We start from the raw sequence: 22,226 nt of genomic DNA, 5'->3' as shown, positions 1-22,226 counted from the left end.
AGTGCTTGAAATAATGTCAAATCAAACTCTGACCATGGATCTCTTAAACAGCAGCAACAGCAAACACGATCAGTAATTTACCAGATTCGATTGGCAGTAGACTACCTCCTCGCAGAGGAAGGAGGGATCTGTGGAAAATTTAATACTTCAGAATGCTGCCTAGAGATCGATGACCACAGTCATGTAATTAAAAACGTTACTCAAAATATTAGAAAACTAACCTGTGTTGGAACACTTGTTTGGAGAATCTGATTAGTGGGACAACTCGTTCACCTGGAATGATAAATTGTGGAAGAAATTGGTCTTCTTTGTGGTGTGTGCACTAGCAAGTGTAATATTTCTACCATGTGTAATTCCATGTCTAGTCCAGATAGTAACCAGCATTGTCCAAAGCAGCATCATGCTGCAAGGTAACGTGGAAGGGAAAAATGGTGAAAAAGTAACGGTAATAAAAGAACAGAGTGATCAGAATGCCAGAGATATGCTTGAACATCTCATTTTCCACAAGCAACTGAGAAAAGTCGAAGTGGAACTTTAAAAGGTTGATGCAGGCTAGAAGCCTGATCAAATAGTTAGAGGGGGGAATTGTTAACAATAGGTTAGAAAGGGTTGTAAAATAGTTGATAATTGTTAAGCAGGTGCTGTTAGTTTGGTTATGGTAAAAGGGGTTAAAAGGGTATTTATAAGAAACTCGGTACTCAGCATACTGTATTACACCTGTGAAAAACGCCAATCACTTGTGTTAAAATTTTAGAAGTTTAATAGTAAAGAATAGTAATAAAAACAGGACAATAAGAATTTGGAGAATCAAAGTTAGGACAACAAAAGACAATAAAAAGCAAAGAATAACAGACATCCGTATGCTCTTGGGCACTAAGCCACAAAAGCATACCTCGCTAACAAAGGATTAACCCTTCAAACCCAATATGCCTGTTGCATATTCAGCTATCTCATACATGATTCACAAATTCTTTCCAAACAAAGGGTATTTTCTAGTTATTGTCAACTTCCCCCCTCATCTTGTAAATCAGTGTTTTGGCTCCAAGAAGTCTGGAAGAAGTCTGGTTCTTCCTGATAAAGAGGCAATAATTCTTCTTTTGAAATTTTGGTGTCTTGTTGCTGTTATTTCTGTGCAAAGAATTTCTTGATGATCTTATCCATTCCTTGAGCTAGTTAAAAAAAGTGTCTTACATCGCATAGTTTCTATTTTAATATTATCTTAGAGCCTAAAACTATATTTACCACACTACTTAAAAGGATTAATACAGCACTACAAAAATTAATACAAAATTAATAAGTTAATTAACATAACTTTCCAACATAACATGTATAGTATTCATTTTGATATTTGTGAAAATACAATCACATAATATGCATTTTTCACACACCTAAGTAAAGTGCACCACCCCCCAAGTGAAACCAGCCAGCCTGGACAGAACTGTAATGGGCCAATGAAGCCCCTTAAACTTTCATGCAAATGAAGGATCCAAAAAGAAACAAATCCAAAAGGACAAAAAACAGGATAAAAAGGGGCATCTGACCCACTGAATTCGTGCCGCTCCACCTGGAACATTGAGGACATGGCTGTTCAAGAAGACCCAGTGCCAGCACCGCGGCATCCTCAACGGGAACCCTCCTGCTCGGCCTGCGGGCCCCCTTGCTTTAGGCCTCTTTATTATAATAAATGCTGAAATCACTTTTAGTACCGGGAGTGGGGTCCCATTTTTAACTGTACTATATCAGAAGAATTTACTAAAGCCAATAATAGTCAAAGTCAATAACTACATCAATTATTCATAACAATCAGTTAACAAATGTTTTCTGAATATGGGACTGGGAAGGCAGTGGACTTGGATGGGCGTCCTGGTTGGGAATGGGAGGAAATTCAGGGAAGTGATGCAAAGCTTTTTTGTAAGTGACAGTCTGTTGAACCACTGAGAAGCTGGACACGGCTGTGTGAAACACGCATGTTAAAGACAAAAAAACCCGGGAACTGTCTCTTGCGATGGGTGAGGAGGTGGAGGGCCCTGGCCCCCGTCTCGGCCAGGCCGGGCCGGGCGGTCCTGCCGCGAGCCAGGCCCCTTTCCCCCTCCCCGGCCACCCGCCGGTCGCCTCATCGGCTCCGCCCTGGCCAGGCCAGTTTTGGATTGTTTTATGGGACTTTTTCTATGTTTGTCCCCATTTATGAAGGGATTAAACCAAAGCGTAAACATAAATGTTAAAAACAGGCAAAATGAGGCTAGGATCTTTTAAAAAGCTCCGGCCTGTTTATGAAAAATCAAAGCAACTGAAGACGAGAGCCCAGGGTAAGCCTGTGGCCTACGCAGCAAGTCAGAGATACAAGTGTCAGCCTGTAGGCAGCACAGGGTGCTTCCTTGGACACTGAGAGAGTGTCCTCTCTCAGTCAATTCCCAAGTCTTCTGCCCTGGCCATGGCAGTGACTAGCTAGCATAGAGTAGTCCTCCTGGGAGTAAAAGACAGATTCGCCCATGGACTTCTGGCTCTTTGACCCCTGGTTTCTCCATTCCCTGTTCCCTCATGGGTTGGATATATTGTTGCCCGTCTACTAATTGTAAAATATCAAAGATGATATTTTTACTAATTTCTTTACTTACATTCATACCAATACCTTACTTTGCCTGATCTCCTTTTCCCTTTTCTCCTAGTTTCACTCAGTTTTAGCCTTCCATATGTTTTCCCCTGACCCCTTCTTTGTTTTGTTAAACTAATAAAATGGGGAAAGCAGAGTGGAGGAAGGGGGAACAGGGGAACGTGGAATAGAGGCATGCACATAGAAAAGGGGAGAGAGAGGGATTCATGTAATTGTTACAATAAATAAGGTGCCTTATTTATTGTAACAATTTTTAGGTTACAGCCCAGTACCCAGACAAACATCAAGATGCTCTCCAGCATGATTGTGAGGCTGCCCTGGATCATTGTCAGCACCAGCACTGCCTGGATCATCCAACAGCCCAAGCAAAATATATGGGTCACTCTTGTGAAGTCTTTACAACAGGACAGTTTCTGCATGGCCATGGGCAGCGTGGAAGAGCCTTTATCCCCATGCCTGCTGGGAATCCCTTTGGCATCCAAAGATTATCCCTATACAGGTAAGAGGCCCAACCCTGTGGGCACCTGGGATGAGTGGACAAAGATTTTACCACATGCACCACAAGAAGCCCAAGAACTGGGGTCTTCCAAAGCAACATTGTGTGTTCAGTTTTACTATAAGCAATCTAATCAGCTATGGTCTAAAGCCACGCAGGCCCAATTAATTCCTAGAAGAGATGTGACACCAATTTGAAAAGAACATAATTCGGCCAACTGGTGCAATTACACCAGTCCCATATTGTCTACGTCCTCTCCATACCCCAGAGTGCTCCCCAGGGGAGTGTTTCTTATCTGTGGGGATGGAGTGTGGGCAGGGTTCCCCTCACGACTCCAAGGGCAGCAGTGCCCACCATCCACCTCCCCCATTTTTAGTGGTTCCCTTATGAAATCAGGTATTTATTGCCTTCAATGGGTTTGTATTTTTCCCAAAGCTGTTTGTATTTGTTTGGGAAGCAGGAGTGCCTGTATGTGATCCTGTTTACTCCATTGAGACAGCTTTGACTTTGCTTCCCAAAATGAAAAAGCAGAAGACTGTAGCAGGAACTAAGTATAGATAACATATATTGCTGTTGGTCTTTGCTATACCCGTGCCAAAATTGTGTGAAAATGTCAGTGTGTTCTCTTCCCTTCATGTTCACTTCCTGCTTTCCTGACCTATACAGTGTTTTTTCATCTTGTATACCACTTTTATGCTCCCTGAATATGTTCTTTCCACTCTAGTCTGAGAATCTTATCTTGATCTCTGACTGTACTGATACGGTGGTTTACATACTTTGTCCTCATGGCATTTGAGAAACAGCTTTCTATTAGCTTAATCAAAGTTTCTATGTCAGTTGTATGTTCTAAAATTAGGAAGAATTGAATTTCTACTGCATGCTGTTGTAGCTGAAATTTATTTATAACCTGAATCCATTTATTCTGCCACTGATTAAAATCACTGTAAAGCAATGAGGCATGGCTTGTGGAGTTTGACTGATGGAGCTGTAGGCCTGTTTTGGCCAGCTATTTAATCGTATATAATCCATGCAAAACCAATTTTTAAACAAATTCAGAGTGTGTTGTGCTGCCCAGCCAACTGGACCGTTTTCTGTGTGCTGTGCAGTTGTGTGGGGGCACAGTTGGAATGCACCTCACAGTATTAACAAGGGAGAATGAATTGCATCCACTAAGAGCACGGAAATTTTTATCTGTGCCAGGTCACGGCTGTGGCCCCGACAGCACTGGGATTTATCCACATACTTTATAGACATACTGTGTCTAATTAGATAAATTTTGTGAAATCTCTTTTCTTACTCTGCTGTAAGATTATGCAATGTTATGGTTGCAATCATTAGAAATGAACTGAGGAATTTTGTAAAGCTGTGAGAATGAACTTTGAGGGCTTGTTTTCAGCTGCACGCAGCACCGCTACTGCACATATGATGCATCTCTTTTGATTTTAGCATTGCCCAGCTACAGCAATTAATTTTTCTTTGTGTTCCAGAGGGTGCTGTCCATCCTCCTAAACTTATACCAGAGCGTGGCAAACGCCCATGTGCCTGCCAAACATTCAGACGTCGCCCTGGAAGAGTTACCTTGGACAGGGCTTTGTGCACTCTTGCGTGAGAATGTTGAAGCCCTGATCTTGAACTTCCACAAGGCTAACGAGAGGCTGAGTGTCCCCAGGCATCAGCTGCCTCTGCTGAGCTCAGGGACATTTGTGCACACTGCAGTCTCGTTACAAAGGAGAAGAAGGAGTGGTATTCATCCCCCCAAGAGGATTTGGACATTAACAAATGAACACCATTAATTATGGCTGGTCCACTGCTCAGTTTGATGCTGTTGCTGTGAGCATTTAGATGGGACTGGAGTGTGCATCAAGTCTCTCAGCTCCACTTTCTGTGCAGGACATTCTGAAAGGACTGTCTGATACCCGCCACAGGCACCTAATTCAAGGATAATAAATTCATCTTACTGATGAAGAAACTCACAGAATGTAGTCATTTCCAGTCATAAAGCAAGTCTTTATTTTACCATAATCCATAGGCAAAATACACTTTCTCCAGGAATACCATCTTTAAATGATGTGTTTATGACTCAGATGCACTATTTGAAAGATTGCCAGTCTGGGGTTTTCTGTTTAATTGCAACTTTCGGATTATGGCATTTTTATTCAGAAACACAATAGAAATACCTATTCTAAAACATGTCAGTATTTGTGTGAAGGAGGAGCTGTACTTTTCTGAGTGATATTAATGCAAGTGAGCTTACGTGGCCTTTCTTCCCAGAAAACCTTGTATTTTTAGGAAAAAAAAAAAACAAACAACCCTTTCTAAATAGATCAGCTGGGTCCAGAGACTAAGCTAAGAGTGGCTAAGCCACTCTTCAGGGTTCCACTTTGTTTTCTGGTTTATTTCTCTTTTGAAGTAAAAGAGGAAAGGGAGAAGGAAAGACATGGGAAGGGAAGGAGATGGATATTGTTGGCAGTGTTTGTGGGGTTTGTGTCTTACTGTTCTTGCTTTTTGATTGAGCCTTGTTACTGAGACTGATTGTGAGGTCTCTAGGGATCTTCTCATGTACTTAGCAGCTTTTCTGGGATTTTAGACTGTGTTGCACCAAACGTTTTTCCTACAGCTCAGCGTGATCTATCTGGAAGTGTCTTGCTGATATTTTCTAGTAACAAAGTGCAGGTGTGTGCATTTGGAGATCATTGTTGGCTTGGTTCATTCCTCCATGTAATTTGCATGGGAGGTGCAGTGTTAAACCACAAGACTGAATCCCTTCATGCTTGTTGAAAACGCATCGTAAACTTATGAGCTATTGTAAGGAAAACATTCTCTATGCTAGAATTCCCTGAAATTGTTTCAAAACTTAATAATAATCTGGAATGTCTTGGCTTTTCAACAAAACAAACAAAACAAAAAACAAACAAAAAACAAACAAACAAAAAAACAAACAAAAACCACAAATAAAACAAAAAATTAAACGCTGTTTTTTAATTATTGCTTGCAATCATCACAAATTTCTAAAGGATATACTTGGATTACTAATTTACGAATATACTAAAATTGAATACAGTTGTTTAAAAAAGCGTTCAAAGTGTCTGGCTTAGGTTTCCTACAAAGAAGGTGACAAATATCTGCAAGGTGGTAAAAGGATGGCAGAACCCAAACCAAATAAAATATTTTGTTTCAAAATATATTTCAGTTTTGTTTTGAGAACCAAGTAATTCATCTGCTGTGCAAGGGTTTTACTTAGTTTTAATGAAAATTTTGAAGAAATTACAGTTTAGATTTTATGCTGGAATAGTCTGTGCTTGACTCAAAGTGAAAAGGTAAATAATAATTTCTTCTTAAATTCTTGTCACACAGATATCTCACCTAGAATACATTTGCAAGCACAAGACTGACACTATAAAAAACCTTCAGCAGAAGCAGGAGGAGGCTTTTGAGAAAATGCCTGAACAGTTAAAAGCACAGGAACATTGCAGGCAGAAAGAAAAGCAATATCTTGAAGAGCAGGACTCAAATATCCTTGTAGAAGTTCATGCAAGAGCACAGGTATGCTGCTGGGAACTTCTAATTTTTTTTCTTGTACCATTTAATGGATTCTTTCAGTAGTTTAACACCCTTAGCAGTTTAAGGTCATTTGGGAATGTTAGTATATTTTTAAAGTAAAAAAAAAACCCAAACAGCAAACCAAGCCATCACTGTGCTGATATTAACATCATTTAAAATAAGGCCTGAGGGTGTATAGGACTTTTATTGTGAGTCCAGCTCCGAGCTGCCTTTGGAGGAAGTAATCCTGAAGTGGTCCTGGTCATCTCTTCTGCTTCCTCGATTGCTTCGCTGCAAGTTTCCTTCCTTTTCATTTGAAAAGCCCTTAGAGTTGGGATTTAGATGGCAGGGGCCCATGTGATCTGGAGAAGGAATAATAGAAGTACAAACAGTCATAGAAACAACAGCAGTATGAAACCAGCCCTACAGCCAATCAATTTCTCTGAAGTATTTTGTCTCCAAAGACTGGTGACAAGTCTGGAGTCTAAAGGGAATCCAGGAAGCCAAGTGTTCTGATCAGTGTGGCCAGACTAGCACACACACCTTCTCTGAGTCATTGGCTAGGTCACAGCCATCTGCTGCTCCCAAAACAATCCCTGCTTTTGTCTTTACTGTAGAGGGAAGCTCAGGCAAAGCCCACCCACTGCCAGCTGCCCTCAAAGGCAAAAGGAATGCCCCAAGTGCTCCCTGCCTGCATCCAAGTGCCACAGTGGCTTCTGTAGGGAGTCCAAAATGTCTCTCCCAACACCAAACGAGGAGGAACGTGTGTTACAGCCCATGCTGAGGCACACACACTATAATACACTGCTCGACTGGACAAAGAATGCACAGGACGTACTCAGCAGCTTCAGGCACCTCCTCAGCAGCCTGAGAGCCAGCCCTCTCCCACAGCTCCAGCCTGGCTCTGCAGGGGCTTCCCGTGGCACCTCCCTCCTTCTGAGGGGAAGCTCTGGGCTTCCCTTTCTCTTTGGGCCTGCAGCGCCATTCCTGCCTTCCTCAAACCTGCGCTCTGGTAGCCTCTCACCAGACCGCTCCCTGAAGACACAAAAATCTCTCCAGCACTGTTTGCCAAGGGCCAGCTAAGAGACAATGCCACCCAGACAGACAGTGTCCAGAGAAACAGTGCCCAGAAGGAGCCCAGAGGAGTCCAAAACAACACACAAACTCTCTTTTCACACTCTGTGCCTCTTGACTCTCTCTGGTTCTTATCTTTTCTTGCCCAGGCTGCATGATGGCAATTTACTGCATCATCTCAAGCAGCCTGTTCTCCTGCTCCTTCTGTACCTCTGCCAGGAAATTTTCCCCTTGTGCCAGCAGCTGCTGTGCCTCCAGACGCTGCCCTTCTGACTCCTGGTGAGGGGAGGAAGACACTTCCACATGAAGTGCCAGCCAAGCTCCCCAAATAATCAGTGGACACTTCATGCCTCACACCACCCCCCACCTGAAAAGTGCACGTCAGTAGTGACTTTGTGCCCTCCAGCAATGCTGTCCCAAGCAGAAATTCAAAAGCAGGACCAGCAGGTGAGAGGAAAAGGAGATGCCACCTTCCTTTCCTGCTCTGATGGCTGCCTGTTTCCTGGCCCCTCTCCCCTCAGGATTTCTACCTGTTCTCACAGGTTCAGTTCTCCAAGTGCTCAAGTGCTCCTTGTCATCTCCTTTGCTTCCTGCATGACTTGGCTGCAGGGATGACAGCGATCAGGCTGTCAGAAGAGGCTTAAGAGAGGCTCCGCTGACTGGAGAAATGGATGCTGCCCAAAGGGGAAAAGGAACAAACCAAATTAAAAGAGAGAAAGGAAAAAGGAACCATTCTTTTCCAAACTGACTTCCTAACAGGGTCAAGCTGGATTCCTCTAGCCCGCAGAAATACACAAACATAGGCGGCCTGAGGGCACCATCAGCACATGAGCCTTCATGTCCAGGATGCTGCTAGCACAGGCAAACATGGCCCAGAACTGCCCTAGTCTGTTCCTCAAGGTGTCATCACTTGCTGGCATTTTTGTCCTGACAGCACTGTGGGATTGCTGCTTGCTGTCCAAAGGTTTTGTTCCTTTCAGGAAGCTCAACAGACTTATTCCAGCTCCTCTTTTCTACAGACATGGGCTATTTGAGTGTCCAAAAGAGATGTGGGGCATTGGGCAGTCCTCAAGAGACTCCCAAGGGCTCTGAAATTATTGACCGCACGTGTTGTTCTCAGGAGCGCTGGACACGCAGGTTTTCAGCAGCAAGCCAGGAGCAAGGACACAAGCAGCAGGGCACAGATGGGCTGAGCTCTGGCTTGCAGGAAGAGCAGTGTCTGCCTTGGCATGCCCCCTGCTCCTGTGCTGGCTGCCATCTTCCTTCTCAGCAGGAACAGCCAAGGAAATGGCCTGGTCACCAGCTCCTTGTCTGCCACAAAACCTGGCAGCAAAGCCGCAGCAATTCTCATCTACTTGAGCGGGCCAGGCAGCACATGGGGCTGGCACAACTCCTGCTCAGCTGTCCCCGTCTGCCTGGCAGAAACCTCTAAGGCTGGGGCAGGAGGGACAAGCTGAGTGCCCTCGGATGCTCACAGTGAGCTCCCCCACAGCCCCTGCCTTCCCACGGACCAATCTAGAACCGCTTGGTTCTAGACTGCTTTTGTTGTGTTCTTCAAGCCCCCGTCCCTGGCATTGCAATACTTCAGTTCCTTTGCTACCAGGTAAACATGAATACACCACCTGAGAACAAAAGAGGGTCACAGAAATGACCAGAAGCTGGGAGCTCTCCTCTGAGGAACGGCTGGGAGAGTTGTGCTTGTTTAGCCTGGAGAAGAGCAAGCCCCAAGGAGACCTTTCAATATTCGTAGGGCCTTCTAAGAAGAATGGGGACAAATCTTTTAGTAGGGCCAATTGTAAGAGGACAAGTGTAAATGGTTTTAGACTACAAGACACTCAATTGGCTCTAAGGAAGAAAGTGTTTACGAGGAGAGTGCTGAAACACTGGCACAGGCTGCCCAGAGAGCTGGGAGGAGCCCCAGACCTGGCAACATTCAAGGTCAGCTTGAATGGGACCCTGAGCAACCTGATCCACTTGAAGATGTCTTTGCCAGTGACTGGGGTTTTGGACTAGATGACCTTCACTGGTCCCTTCTAATCTCAGTCAGTCTTGGATCCTACTTGGTTTTCATTGGAAAAGCACCCAGAGTGGATATTGCTATGTGGAGGGGCCCATCGGAAGCCCTGGAGTTTGGCCGAGGAACAAACCCTGACAGGGAACAGCTCTTTGGGCTGCAGCCGCTTTGCCTTGTACCTGCAGAAGTTCCTTGGCAGAGCCTCGCCTGTCCACATCCATCTGCAGGCAGCAGCCCAGAAATTCACACAAGCCAGAGGGCAGCCTGAGCTTGTGCAGGTCTGGTACGCCTTGCTTGCCTATCAGGTACTTAGCCTGAAGCCAAAGGAAACATGAGACTCTACGTGATTCTTCCATATCCTTCAGTGCTCACCTCGACCCCATCTTTTAAGCTCCAGCCTGCAGTGGCAATTTCTTGCCTAGCAGATGCTTAGAGATGAGCCTTCCCTCGCAAAGGAAAAAAGGCTCCAGTGCAGCCCCAGCTCTTCCAAGCTGCAACAGGTCTTGCCTTGACAGCTGATGCCAGCCCCAAGGACGGTTTTACAAATGGGCCTTGGTGGAAGCACTTTAAGCTGTGGGCATGGGATTTTGTCTAATGGACACACAGGAGAAGGACACCGCTCTCTGAGCGTATTTGCACATTACCCTCTCACTGGTTTCCCGAATATAAGGAGCCTCTCCTTTGGCCATTTCTATTCCCACGATGCCAAGGGACCAGATGTCCACTTTGGGGCCGTATGGCTCTCTTCTCACCACCTCGGGTGCCATCCAGCAAGTGGTCCCGACCATCGACCTCCGTTTACTCTGCTCAGGGCTGAGCGGAGAACAGAGGCCAAAATCGGCTGAGGAGAAAAACAAACACTGCTTCAAGTAGGGAACCAAGGAAAAGGCTTCCTCACTCTACGTCTCAGAATGCAGTGCTGAATCGAGCTGGAAAAGCAGCTGGGCTCTCATTCCTCAGGGCTGCAGCCAAGGACATGGGCAATTGTCCACTTAGCAACCCCCCCACCCCAGGATTCCCACCCTGGCTTTTCCTCAGGCACGGGAACGTTTACACTGTAACTCTCTCCCTTTGGAAGGAACACACAAACCAAAGTTACTCTTGCTACCTTCTTGCTCTCTAGACCACTCAGCCCCTTACAGCTGCGCCCTGGGCTCCCAGAGTGCTCCCTGCCCTCTCACCAGCACCACTGCTGGGCACCCGGCAGCCGCTCAAAAGCAGCCCCACACCGCCTCCCCGGAGCGCTGCGCCTGACCCAGAACACCCACCCAGCTTGACGGAGCCATCCTGGCCCAGAAGGATGTTGTCACTTTTGATGTCTCTGTGGATCACCTGGTTGGCATGAAGGAAAGCCAGGCATTGCAGGCTCTGGGAGAGAAAAAAGAAACAGGAGGCCAAAAGTTAGCCTGATCTGATTTCATCACACCCAAAAGGACACTGCTCCTGAAGATTCACAGATCTCAAAGGAGCAGTGAGCGCTGGCAAGAGGAAGTGCTTGCTGCTGCAACACGAGGAGGAGAGCAGGATCTTTCCAAGGCAAGGCATATTAGCGCTTGAGAGGGAAACATCAGTCCTTGCTCAAGACTGTCCCCTGCAAAGCCAGTCAGAATGATCCCTGCTGCACTGGATGCGCTCTCCCTGTCTGGAGGACAAGCAATGGTTTGCCAAAAGAGAAAAAGTTCCTGCCTTGGGTACAAGGGGATCACTGTCGGGTGGGAGGCTGGAGGACAAGGGTTATAGGGCTTCCTTGACAGCAGACTTGGAAGGAGCTCATTTGTCAGTTTTCAGTAGCAAGCAGCATGGTGGGTGCCGTGCCATCCTTTGAAGTTGGGACTGTGACAGATGAGTCTCTCTTTGGCTTTGCTGCTGGTTTAAAACTTGGACACCAGCACCTTTGCACTTACAGGCAAAGAAGGCAATGCAGAAAGGGTTTGGGCAAAGGCTTGGAGAGGCAAAGTGCAGAACAGAAAATACAAATGAAAACGAGACAGGGAGTTCAACAATGGTCTAGAAGAGTAAAGAACAGACTATAGTAAGGGCAGGGACACTGGCAGGCAGTTCACTCCCAATGCTCTTTCTTCTCCAAAGCATAAGAGCAACACAGAAAGAAAGCTCTGAACATGGAATCACTCGCTTTGCAGCGCTTTTGAGGGACGAGCCTGTCCAAGCCATCCCAAGCACAAGCAGGGCCCCTTACCTCCCGACACACTGTTGCTATGTGTCCTACAGCCATCCTTTTCATGCTGACCACATCAGCTAAGGAGCCTCCATCCATATACTCCAACACCACCAGGACATCCTCACTGACAAGGTAGCTGCAAGATGAACGCAACAGCGTGGAGCTGAATGTGAGCAGCTGAATTGCCGGATGAAGAAAAGACTGCAGCTGAGTTTTGTTTCCAGGTCACTGGTAAATGAAGATGGAATCAAATGAAGACACACTCCACCCAGGCTATCCAGTGCATGCCATCTGTGCCGTCTGAATGAGGAAGGCACATCCGTGGAAAAGGAGGCTGTGGGTATTCTCAGCTCAGTCAGAGAGAAAGAGAAAGGTTTTCTAATCAGGCAAGAGCCTGGGAAACATGCTGATGGCTTAGTAAGAGAGCCAGGTTTCTGAGATCGATCTCCAAGCTATTTCTGCCAGGAAGCATTCATGGGGACAAAATGCAATCTCCTCCCATGCCTTGTGCAGGACTAGATTGATGTTAATTGAAAGATCCATTTTCTACCAGAATATTTACCTTTCTATGTAGGTGACAATATTGGGGTTCTTATATTCCTTCATGACCAGGATTTCCTTCAACACATCCTCGCAGCCCTGGTGCTGGAGATTAACTTGCTTTACGGCCACCTACAATGACATTGAAAAGCCATCAGGAGCGGACATTACGAGAGCCTCTTTCTCCGTGCACTCACAGGCCTGGATGCCTTGTCACCTCGGTAGAAATGGACACTAAACCATCAACCACAAAGCGCTAACAGCACTCTCTGCACCTGCAGACTTCTCAAACAGACTTTGTTTATCACTACTATTATCATTTACACATGTTTTGCAAGCCAAAAGTAATTTTGCTCCTGTGAAGATAAATTGAAACCACTGGAAATACGTTAGCATTTCTAGGGGCTTTCACCAGCCTTTTGGAGATGGCTGCCATTCTTGACTGGGTGCCAAAGGAAACACACACCTACATGACGGGGAACATGCTGTCCAAAAAAGAACTCCAAGGCGACTCAAAGTTACAATCCTAGCACATCCTAACTTCTTCAGTTTGGGTTTCACAACTCTGAAGAACAATCTTGAACATGGTTTACACCGTGGAATTATTGTCATTTGTAATTCGTTAGTGGCTTTAAGAATGAATAACCCTTTATGTGGTACCCTATGGATGCACGGCAGGTCATAAGCAGGGCTTCGGGCTTTCGGACGCCTCCTCCACCTCCCTCCAAGTGCAGTTCCTGAGCGCAGCACTGCAGGTGGATAATGAACTACCAGAAAGATGCAGTTGTATTTGCCGAGAGCCAAAAACAAGAATCAAGGACTATGAACTTATCGTCCCAAAGAGCAGCGGCACTCTCCAAGACACCATGTCTTCAACACAGGATCAACACAAGGTTGTATTATTTAAGGCTCTTCATCAATTTCTTCTCACTGATCTGTGTGTGTGTGTGTGTGTGTGTGTGTGTGTGTGTTCCTAGGTTCCCTAGGACTGAAAGGCAAAACTCTGCTCCAGGCAAGATCTCTCCTTCTTTAGGACTTGCATTATATTTTCAAACTGAACCACGTGATGGAAAACAATGGGAAATCCTATCTGTGTCTGAACCTGGGCTTAAGAGGAATTGGGCTGGAATGACGGCTCTTGCCATCTGCTAATCTATGCATGTTTATCCAGGAAGTCCAAGCCAGCGTGTCCTTCTCTGAAAGGCACCACCGCCATCCTTGCATTCATTCAGGTAGGGAGGGAGGACAAAGTCTGTCCCAAATGCATTTTGCAGCCTGCCTCTGGACAGGCTGCTTCTGTGGGACAGCCTTTGCAGCAAAGAGTCAGGCAGCCCAAAGCTTTGGCCACGGATCACATCACAAGGGAAAGCACTCAAGGGCTGCAAAATCTGAATGGGCTGTTGGCACTTACCGCTCGTCCTGTAGCAGCGTTGAAGGCCTTATAAACGGTTCCAAACCCCCTGGAAACAGAACAGTGGCTAGAACAGAGAAGTTGGTCAGTGCTGAGAAGCAAAAGGCAGCCCAGGCAGGAGCTCTCTGCTGCCTGCAGTGTCTCAAAACCACCGGGCTTTGTCTACTCTTCAGCCAAAGGCACAGCAGCCCAGCAGCCCTCTGCCACGCAGAGTGTCCAAGGGAAAAGCTGGGTGCAACCGGAAGAGAAAGGGCTGCTACAAATCTCAAATGTACACACTAGACTGTGCATGCGGGTGTTTTCTTCGCCTTTTGCTTCTGGCATCTGTGCCTGTGGCGTGCCTTTCCAGGCAATGAAACATACAGTCCTGCTGGGCCTTCTCACCACTCTCTTTTCATCCTACCTGCCAAACTCAGGCAACACCACACAGCCTTCCTTATTTTCCTGACCACGGAATGTTGTTTTCAGCAAAATACTACTAAGAAATGCTACTGACAGCTGCTATCTGACAGCTATCAGGTGGGACATTGCTCTCTCAGGTTCTTCTTCCTTCATGAGTGTGGCCAAATTACTTGGAATCATTAAAAACCATGTCTCCTGGGAAAATAGGCAAACTGGCGCCACATGTTTGAGGGACAGGAAGGCTTCCAGGTCCTGCTCCTTGAGGCAGGCAAGATGTCATCAGCATCCAGTGATCTTTCATGATGCCTTGTACTGCCTCAGCACTGAGACAGGGACAGACTAAAGCCAGGGGCTGAAGATGCTTGCAGCTTGCCTGACTTCCCACGTGATATTGCAGCACCAAAATACCTGGCCCATGGTTCTGTAGAAGTAAGCGTGGCTGCACTCACCCACTGCCAATAGGTCTCCATCCAGTGTACTTCTTCTCTGGATCTCCCACACTCACCACACGCCCTGAGAAACAAAATGCAAGAAGCACACTTCAAAACAGAGATCCTGACTTCCGGGAGATCTGAAACCCAGCTCCACTCACATCAACAAGAACAACAACAGCAGCCCCAGCAAGACAGGCAGCTCTGTAGCACACCTGGCCTGCACAGAGCCTGATTCTCCACACTCCATTGAAGGGTTGCCTTGAGAGGAAACTAAGCCCATGGAAAAAGCATCAGAGCAGACAGAGACCAGAAAAGAACAGGCACCAAGGCAGAAAGAGTATTGCAAAGTGAATTCCGGGAGAGGAGGGCACCTTCTCTACCTCTCAGCAGTTTGCCTAAAGAATGCCTTGACATTTTTAGAGAGCAGCAGCTCATGCTATAACCAAGAACAATGGCTCTAAGAATTAGGACCCTCTTCATTGATGAGCAGGCTAAGTTCTGAAGATGACTTTGCCCATTCCCCATGTAGTGAAGAACTACAAGGCCTTGTCTTCAGCCTGGCGTGCAGCAGTCACTGGCACTGGACTCAGCCCCTTGAACACCACCCACGTGCCCCATCTTCCCAAATGGGCACAGCCCAGACGGGGAACAAGGACAGCGCCGCTCCTCAGGCCCTGCCGTGACACAGACACGTGCACAAATGAGATGCTGATCCTTTCATCAGTCCAGGCAAAGCTGCAGCAACGGGACGGCAGCTGCAACCTCACAGCTAAGGAAGGCTCCAGCCTCTGCAGTCACACCAGCTGTCAGTGGCAGGGCAGGTATGACAAAAAGCTCGGCAAAGCCCACAAATGGCCACTGACAGCCACTGTGAAGAAGACAGAGCCAGACTGAGCCCCGTTACAAGCTGCTGACCTCACTCAAGACAGAACATGATTGTCTTTGACTTCAGACCCACGGAGCAGTAGATCAATCCACCTTTTGTCCCAACAGCTGGTGGCAGACGCTGAGTAAACCGGGCTCTGTTCTGTACCTGACCGCTTATTCTCTGACAGCACTGCACTGGCAGCTATTACCAGTGGCAAGAAGCAACTCAGTTGTACTGCAGAATCAGCAAGGCCTTGGTGTGCTTTCCTAGAGTACGATCTGTACAGGGATTGAGGCCAATGCTTAGTATTCCAGGAGTATTTACCAGCGGGCAGTAGCGGTACAACGTGCCTGGTACCAGAGGAACATGCAGCAGAGGCTTCCTTCTTTGATGCATCTTCCTAAGCATACAACTAAGATATCAAAGAGGGACTGTAAAAAGAGTATCCTGTTTTGCTTCTTTTGGGGCACTTTGAAAAGAACTCTTCCTCTCTGATTCCTCAAGATTCTTCTAAGAATATAATTTTTTAACTTTTAGGGCGTACTGAAAAGACCTCTTCCTCTCTTAATTGTGCTGACACCTGATGTTCATTTCAAGGAGGTCAGCCTAACCAAAATGGAGGATTCTTATCAAAACCAACTGTGGAAGGAATAGGAGACGTACTAAGAGTCATAAAAACAACACCAGCACTAAACAAGCTGCACAGCCAATCAAATTCACTGATGTATTCTGTCTCCAATGACTGGTGACAAGTCAGGAGTCTAAAGGGAATCTAGGAAGCCAACTGTTCTGATCCGTTTGGCCAGACTAGCACACACATGTTCACTCGGTCACTGCATAGGTTGCAGGCTACTGCGGCTCAGGACACAATCCCTGCTTTTGTCTTTATTGCACAGGGAAGCTCAGGCAAAGCCCACCCACGCCCAGCTGCCCTCAAAGGCAAAAGGAACGCCCCAAATGCTCCCTGGCTGCCTCCGAGCACAACAATGGCTTCTGTAGGGAGTGCAAAAGGTCTGTCTGACACCAAAGCGAGGAAGAACATGTGCTACAGCTCATGCTGAGGCACACACTATAATGCGCTGCTCGATGGCACAAGAAATCCCCAGGACGTACTCAGCAGCTTCAGGAACTGCTTCTCTTTCTCCCGGCTTGAGAGGGCCGAACTGCTCACGCTCGGGTTTTCGGGCTGCGGAGAGGAGGCTTCTTCGGAGGATGCTGCTGCAGCGGCAGCTTTGATGGCACATCCTGCGTCCATCTGGGACAAGAAATTTGTGTGTGTCAGAAAGGTGCCTGGCAGAGATGCCCCAGACAGAGCATTTCAAAGGCAAGCCCTTAGGAACAGCACTGGTGCTGTTAGGCTGCAAGCTGAGCTGCCAACTCTTCCACCTCCAGTCAAACCCAAACGAGCAGTCAGAGACCACAGCTTGTCACAGTCAGCCGTAGTAGAGAGTGCAAAAGGGAAAGAACAGTTTCACACTTCACCCCGTTCTGAGGACTGCATTCACCATGGACAGGGACAACTTGCTCAGAATCTGTGTGGGTCACCATGCTCGCCTGAGCAAACCCCTCAAAAAACAAAGCGAGCACTACGAGGCCAGCAGAAATACATTCAGAGGATTGCTGGCCCACCGGCCAAAGCACTAGCCCTGCCGCCCAGGGCAGCAGCTGAGATTCAGTGGCCCAGTAAGTGTCCTTCTGACCAGCTGCCATGGAGACCACAGAGCATGGCGGTCAGAGACATTGCCCCCATCCACCTGCTGCTCTGCAGGGGAAAGGCAGCAAGGGCAGAGACCACTTGTTGCACCACTGCAGTGCCTCCTGCTCTTTCACTCACCTGCTTTTCTTCAGCTGGGCTGTACTGCAGCAGGACCTTATGCATCCTTTCCATTTCTTCTTTGTGCCTCTTCTCCATGGCCTTCATCTTCCCCTGAGCTTCCTGCAGCTCTGCCTGCAGCTTGATATTCTGTCAAGAGGAATCTTACTGGCATCTGCAATCTCGCTCAGGTCTCCTCTTTTGCACTCTCAAAAGCACTTGTGTTCAGCCACTTCCTTCTGCTTCTCTACCCAGCTCTAACCCTTCCATCCTAGCTCTTCTGCCTGCTGCTCAGCACTGGAGCCTGCCAGGCTCTGTGCTTCCAGTGCCTGATGAGGGGAAGACACACTTCCAGATGAAGTCCCAGCAATGCTCCCCAAAGAAAAAAATGGAAGCTTCATCCCTCCAACAACCCCCGTACCTGAAGAGTGCACACTAGTGACTTTGTGCCCTCCAGCACTCCTGCCCTAACAAGAAACCTAGGAGGAGGCCCAACACGTGTAAGGAAAGGAGAGGTCACCTTCCTTCCCTGCTCTGATGGCTGCCTGTTTCCTGGCCCCCCTCTCTTCAGGATTTCTGTCTGTTCTCAGAGACTCTGTTCTCAAATTCCCCCTGCCCTTTGATCAAGGAAAAGCTGCAGATGGACTGCAGGACGAGGACGAGGCCAGCACCTCGATGACCCAGTCACAAGACAGGCCACCAGCTGAAATACCAGCAACACGGGGCCTGTTGCCACTGCTTCAGGCTCAAAGGGAAGACTTCTGTCCACTGTGGAAGGACACAAAGCAAGGAAGCCAGTTGCTGGCACTGCACTTGGCAGCAAGGTCAGCAGCAGTCTGCTGCATGGCACGAGGCTGTGGGGAAGACGCTGCCCCTTCGCTGCCATGCTTTGGGTGGCGACCACCCAGCCTCCTGGGGAACTTGGCTTATGCCCGTGCTCAACCTGTGGCTGCATATACTGTCCCAGCATTGTCCTCTGGGTCTTCACAGGCCTTCAAGTAGGAGCCCTTGAAGCCCTCTGCTGCCCGGCCCAGCAACGTGTAGCCTACAGCAGGTGCTTGCGACCATGTCACTGACTCAGGCTGCTCTTCTGCTAAGCCAGCCCTCCAAACTTGCCTGAAAACTTCCGGGATGTATTGTTCTTACCAGTTCTTCCTTCGCTTCCTCAGCAGATTGCCAGAGTCTCAGAGCCTTGCTGCACTGCTCTTCTGCCCAGCGGAGCTGTTGAGCCATGTCTTCACATTGCTGCTTGCTGAGAGATCTTACAGCCAGCAGCTCACGACGAAGGCCCTTCACATCCTCTGCAAACATGACACACGGCAACAGTCAGAGACTACACAAGCAGAGGAATCTGCTGACCTTAAGCCCTTTCAGTTTCAGGCCAGGAGGAACCTGCCCTCAGCTCCTTCACTCCTCAGAAGCCCTGCAGACAGAGCTGGCTTCGCAGCAGCTGCACTAGGCAGGGCGATCCCCAGAAACAAAGCGCACCAGGCTCTCACCCAGTATCGCCTCCTTGGCCTGCGTGGCTGTGCGCACTTGGGCTTCCACACGGCTCCTGGCTATCTCCAGCTCTGATACGTGCTGCTGAGCCTCCAGCAGGCTGCTTTGCAGGCTCTCCTTCTCTGACCTACAAGTTGTGAAGACGAAGAGCAATTGTTCCTGGCACACAGGGGCAGTTTCTCCAGTATGATGTGCCTTAAGAACCCTACACCTTAGTATGGAAAACAGCTTGCATGGAAACTCAGGTACAGCAGGACAATTTTACCACTTCAAATAGCAAAGCAAGCCCCTCCAGGTGACTGGGCAGCCTTTCCTCATGATCTAGCCCAGCACAGAAAGCCCAGCTGAGTTTGAGCTCAGCGGACAAAGCTCAGATTGCCGTTGCCTGACTTATCACACACGGGTGGCTGTGCCCACAAAGTCTCTGCCAACGAGCAAAAGCCCAGCCTCTGCTCACAGCCCTCAGCTCATCAGCACTTCCAAGTCCCTCTGCAGGGGGACAGAACAGTGTTCTCCAGGCCGACCCGTCAATGTTTCATGCTATCCACGGTGTACGTATAGGTACTTTGTTTGCCAGGCACTCTCTAAGTAAAATGGACTGAAGGAATTCACCAAACGATATTATTGGAGTGAAACCTCCAGCTTCTAGCAACATGAGTAGGAAACCAGAACCAGGTTTTTATCTGAACAAGAACTGTGTAGGAAAGGGAGAGACAGACAGGTATCCTGCCATTTAAATCACTGGAAATTTGTGAACAAGAACACTTCGTGCCTTGGCAAGCCTGGAGAGGAGGCACCGGTGCTCGGGGCGGCTTTGTGCCCAGCCAGCTCGTGGCAGGGCTGTGGAATCAAACGCCTAAATCCTGCAGTGCATGGGAAGATTGCCTTCCCGGTCAGCCTGCGCTTAAGCTGTGCTGTGCCCGGGCGCTGTCCATTGCCCTGGCGCTGTCCTTGCGGACGGTCAGTCCTGTTTGTGGCTCCGCGCTGCTTCGCAGCTGCCCGAGGCTCTCCCCCCTCACAGAGGGGCCCCGCCCCGCCCCAGGCGCCCCCTGGCGGCTGCCCCGCCCCGCCCGGCCCGCGCAGGGGCGCTCCCTTCCCATGGCGCCCCCCAGCGGCAGCCGCCCCTCACTGCAGGCACGGGGGCGGGATCGGGCCCTGCTGCTCGTCCTGGCGCTCGGCTCCCTTTTCCAAGAGCGAGCGCGGCTTGAAAGGAAGCCTTTTCCAACTGTGTCCCTCTGCTTTCCTTTGAGGGGGCCGAAAGTCTCCCCTGAAGGTGGGCCTAGTGCGTCCATAAGTGCTGACGCAGGAAAAGGCCCATTTGTTCTCCCCCCAGCTGCCACTACTGGCTCAAAAGCAGCGCCCAGCTCTGGAAGGAGAAACAGCCCGCGGCACAGTGGTGCCATCCCTGCCCAGCCGGAGCTCTCTGGCAGAGCAGCAGCAGCAGCAGCAGCAGCAGGGCTTGCCTTGGCTTCACCTGGGAAGCCAGAAGCCTCCATAAATCAGCAGGTTCCCAGGCTGCATCGGCTCCTGATGCTGGGTGAATCCTGCTAGCTCTGACTGCTTCCAAAAGGTTATAAAGGCAGCAGTATAGACATACATGCAGAGCAACCAGCGTCCAATACATGTGTAAAACTATGGGGGTTTGTGTGCTATTATGAGGGCTGTCATGCTGATAGTGAGTGCCTCCTCCACAGCTTGTGTGCAGTACCATTGCTGGGCCACTTTCCTCCCCAAGCAGTCACCCCAGCTTCGTTCTCTGGCTCTGTTGCATCTCAAAGCTCAGTTGCCCAAGCTCCTGTGTTCCAGCTCTCAGGCTGGAGCACCAACCCGTGCTGTTGCACATGAACAAATGGTCTGTCTCCAGTTCACTGTGCTGGCAGAAAGCACTTTTGCTAAGACGTAGGACGTAGAAAGTAGAGGAAAAAATTGGCTGGAAACTCTTGGGGTGGGGGCAGGCTGCCAGAGCTTTCTGTTGCTTTCATTTGAGGAAACAGCAGTGTTTTGTGACTGGGGGGCAGAAAACGGTATGCATAGCTCTGTGGACTGTTTTGTAAGCAGTGCATGCTTGAAACTACTCCCTGATCTCTAGCCCTGAGGAAATGAGGGTCACCCACCAACATTTTAAAGCTTTGGGATTAGGACACTAGGACGGTGCAAATGTGGTGTCTGTAGATGCAAAGGCATTCGTCATCTAATCAGTCATTTCTTGAGAATTGTCCTGACTTCCAGTCTGACACACAGAGGGAATTTGCATCAGGACAATATGCAGCCTGGAAGGAAGCTTCTGAACTTTGGAAGGCTTGTGGTTGCTCTGTTTTCCTGAGCCTGCCTTCCTAAGGTGTGCCCACCAGCTGAGCTATTTGGTCTCTGCCTCAGGGTCTCCTCCTTTTTCGGTGGGACTTGCCCATTTTGCCACATTGGTTTCCTCCCCCCACCAGCTTCTCCGGTGTCCCGCATTGGGATTTGATTTCCTGTTCCTTCTTTCTGTGTGTCCATTAGAGTCAGATCTCTGTGACTCCCAGATGTGTGCCCAAGAAAGCTGCCAGAAGTGAGTCACAGGCCCCAAAGGCTTCTTTGAGGTGCTGTGATTGTGCAGCAGCAGTGTGCTGTGTGTGCAGCAGGTTGGTTACTTGGCTTTTTCTCCCCACTTAGGTGTCATTCTTCCTTCAGCGAGCCCTACAATTTGCTGGTTGATGTCAGCCATGCAGTAAATGGGCAGGAATGGCAGGCATTCCAATCTAGGGAACTCTCTGGGATATTAGCAAAGCACGATTTCACCCACAGAATTTAAAAGCAAATTTAAAACTGGCTTTAGTCAGAAACACTGCTGGCCAAAAGGGCACGTGGCCTTTGGTTTCCTCACATCCTGGTTGTCTCTCAGTGTTCAGCTTGGTGTACAGGGTGGGTGTATGGGCTTGGTGCCTGTTTTGTGTTACTCTTGGTTCCTTTGAGCTGTGGGTTTTGGACTGCAAGGGGGTTTTGTGCTGCTTTGGGGCAGAGGAGAACTTTCCGGGCTTTTCTTCTGTCTTAGCTGCTGAGAAGGTTGGGTTGCCATGCATGAATTCACAGACCAACCCAGAGCAGCTGCTATTGTGATGTGAGCAGAGGGCTGCCACGTCACAGCGCTGTCAGCAGGAGGTTTCCTGGTGCCCGCAAGGCCTCAGCGTCCAGAGCAGCCCTTGGCACGCTCGTGGCAGGAGGATCACCTCGACTGTGCTGTTCTCAGATTACAGCGGGTGTCCTTTTGCTTCTGTATTTTCTTGCACAGTCCATAGAGTCGTGCAAGTGTCCTGTTGCTCCCCTTTTTCCTTGCACAGTCTGGGACTTGTGCAAGAGGGGTTTTT

General features: G+C 48.5%; 1 protein-coding gene across 1 annotated transcript; it reads right to left on the bottom strand.

Annotated features, from left to right (window-relative positions):
* Positions 1-361: 361 nt before the first annotated feature.
* Positions 362-14,737, bottom strand: LOC128822389 (serine/threonine-protein kinase PAK 2-like). Its single transcript, XM_054004086.1, has 4 exons — positions 14,717-14,737; positions 11,004-11,103; positions 10,380-10,576; positions 362-403 (listed from the first exon to the last, which is right to left on the bottom strand). Exons 1-4 carry the CDS (start codon positions 14,735-14,737, stop codon positions 362-364), a joined length of 360 nt encoding a protein of 119 aa, XP_053860061.1.
* Positions 14,738-22,226: the final 7,489 nt, after the last annotated feature.

This window comes from Vidua macroura, chromosome Z (assembly GCF_024509145.1).
Source record: "Vidua macroura isolate BioBank_ID:100142 chromosome Z, ASM2450914v1, whole genome shotgun sequence".
NCBI classification, from domain to species: Eukaryota; Metazoa; Chordata; class Aves; order Passeriformes; family Viduidae; genus Vidua; species Vidua macroura.
This window is presented reverse-complemented; position numbering and strand designations above follow the sequence as displayed.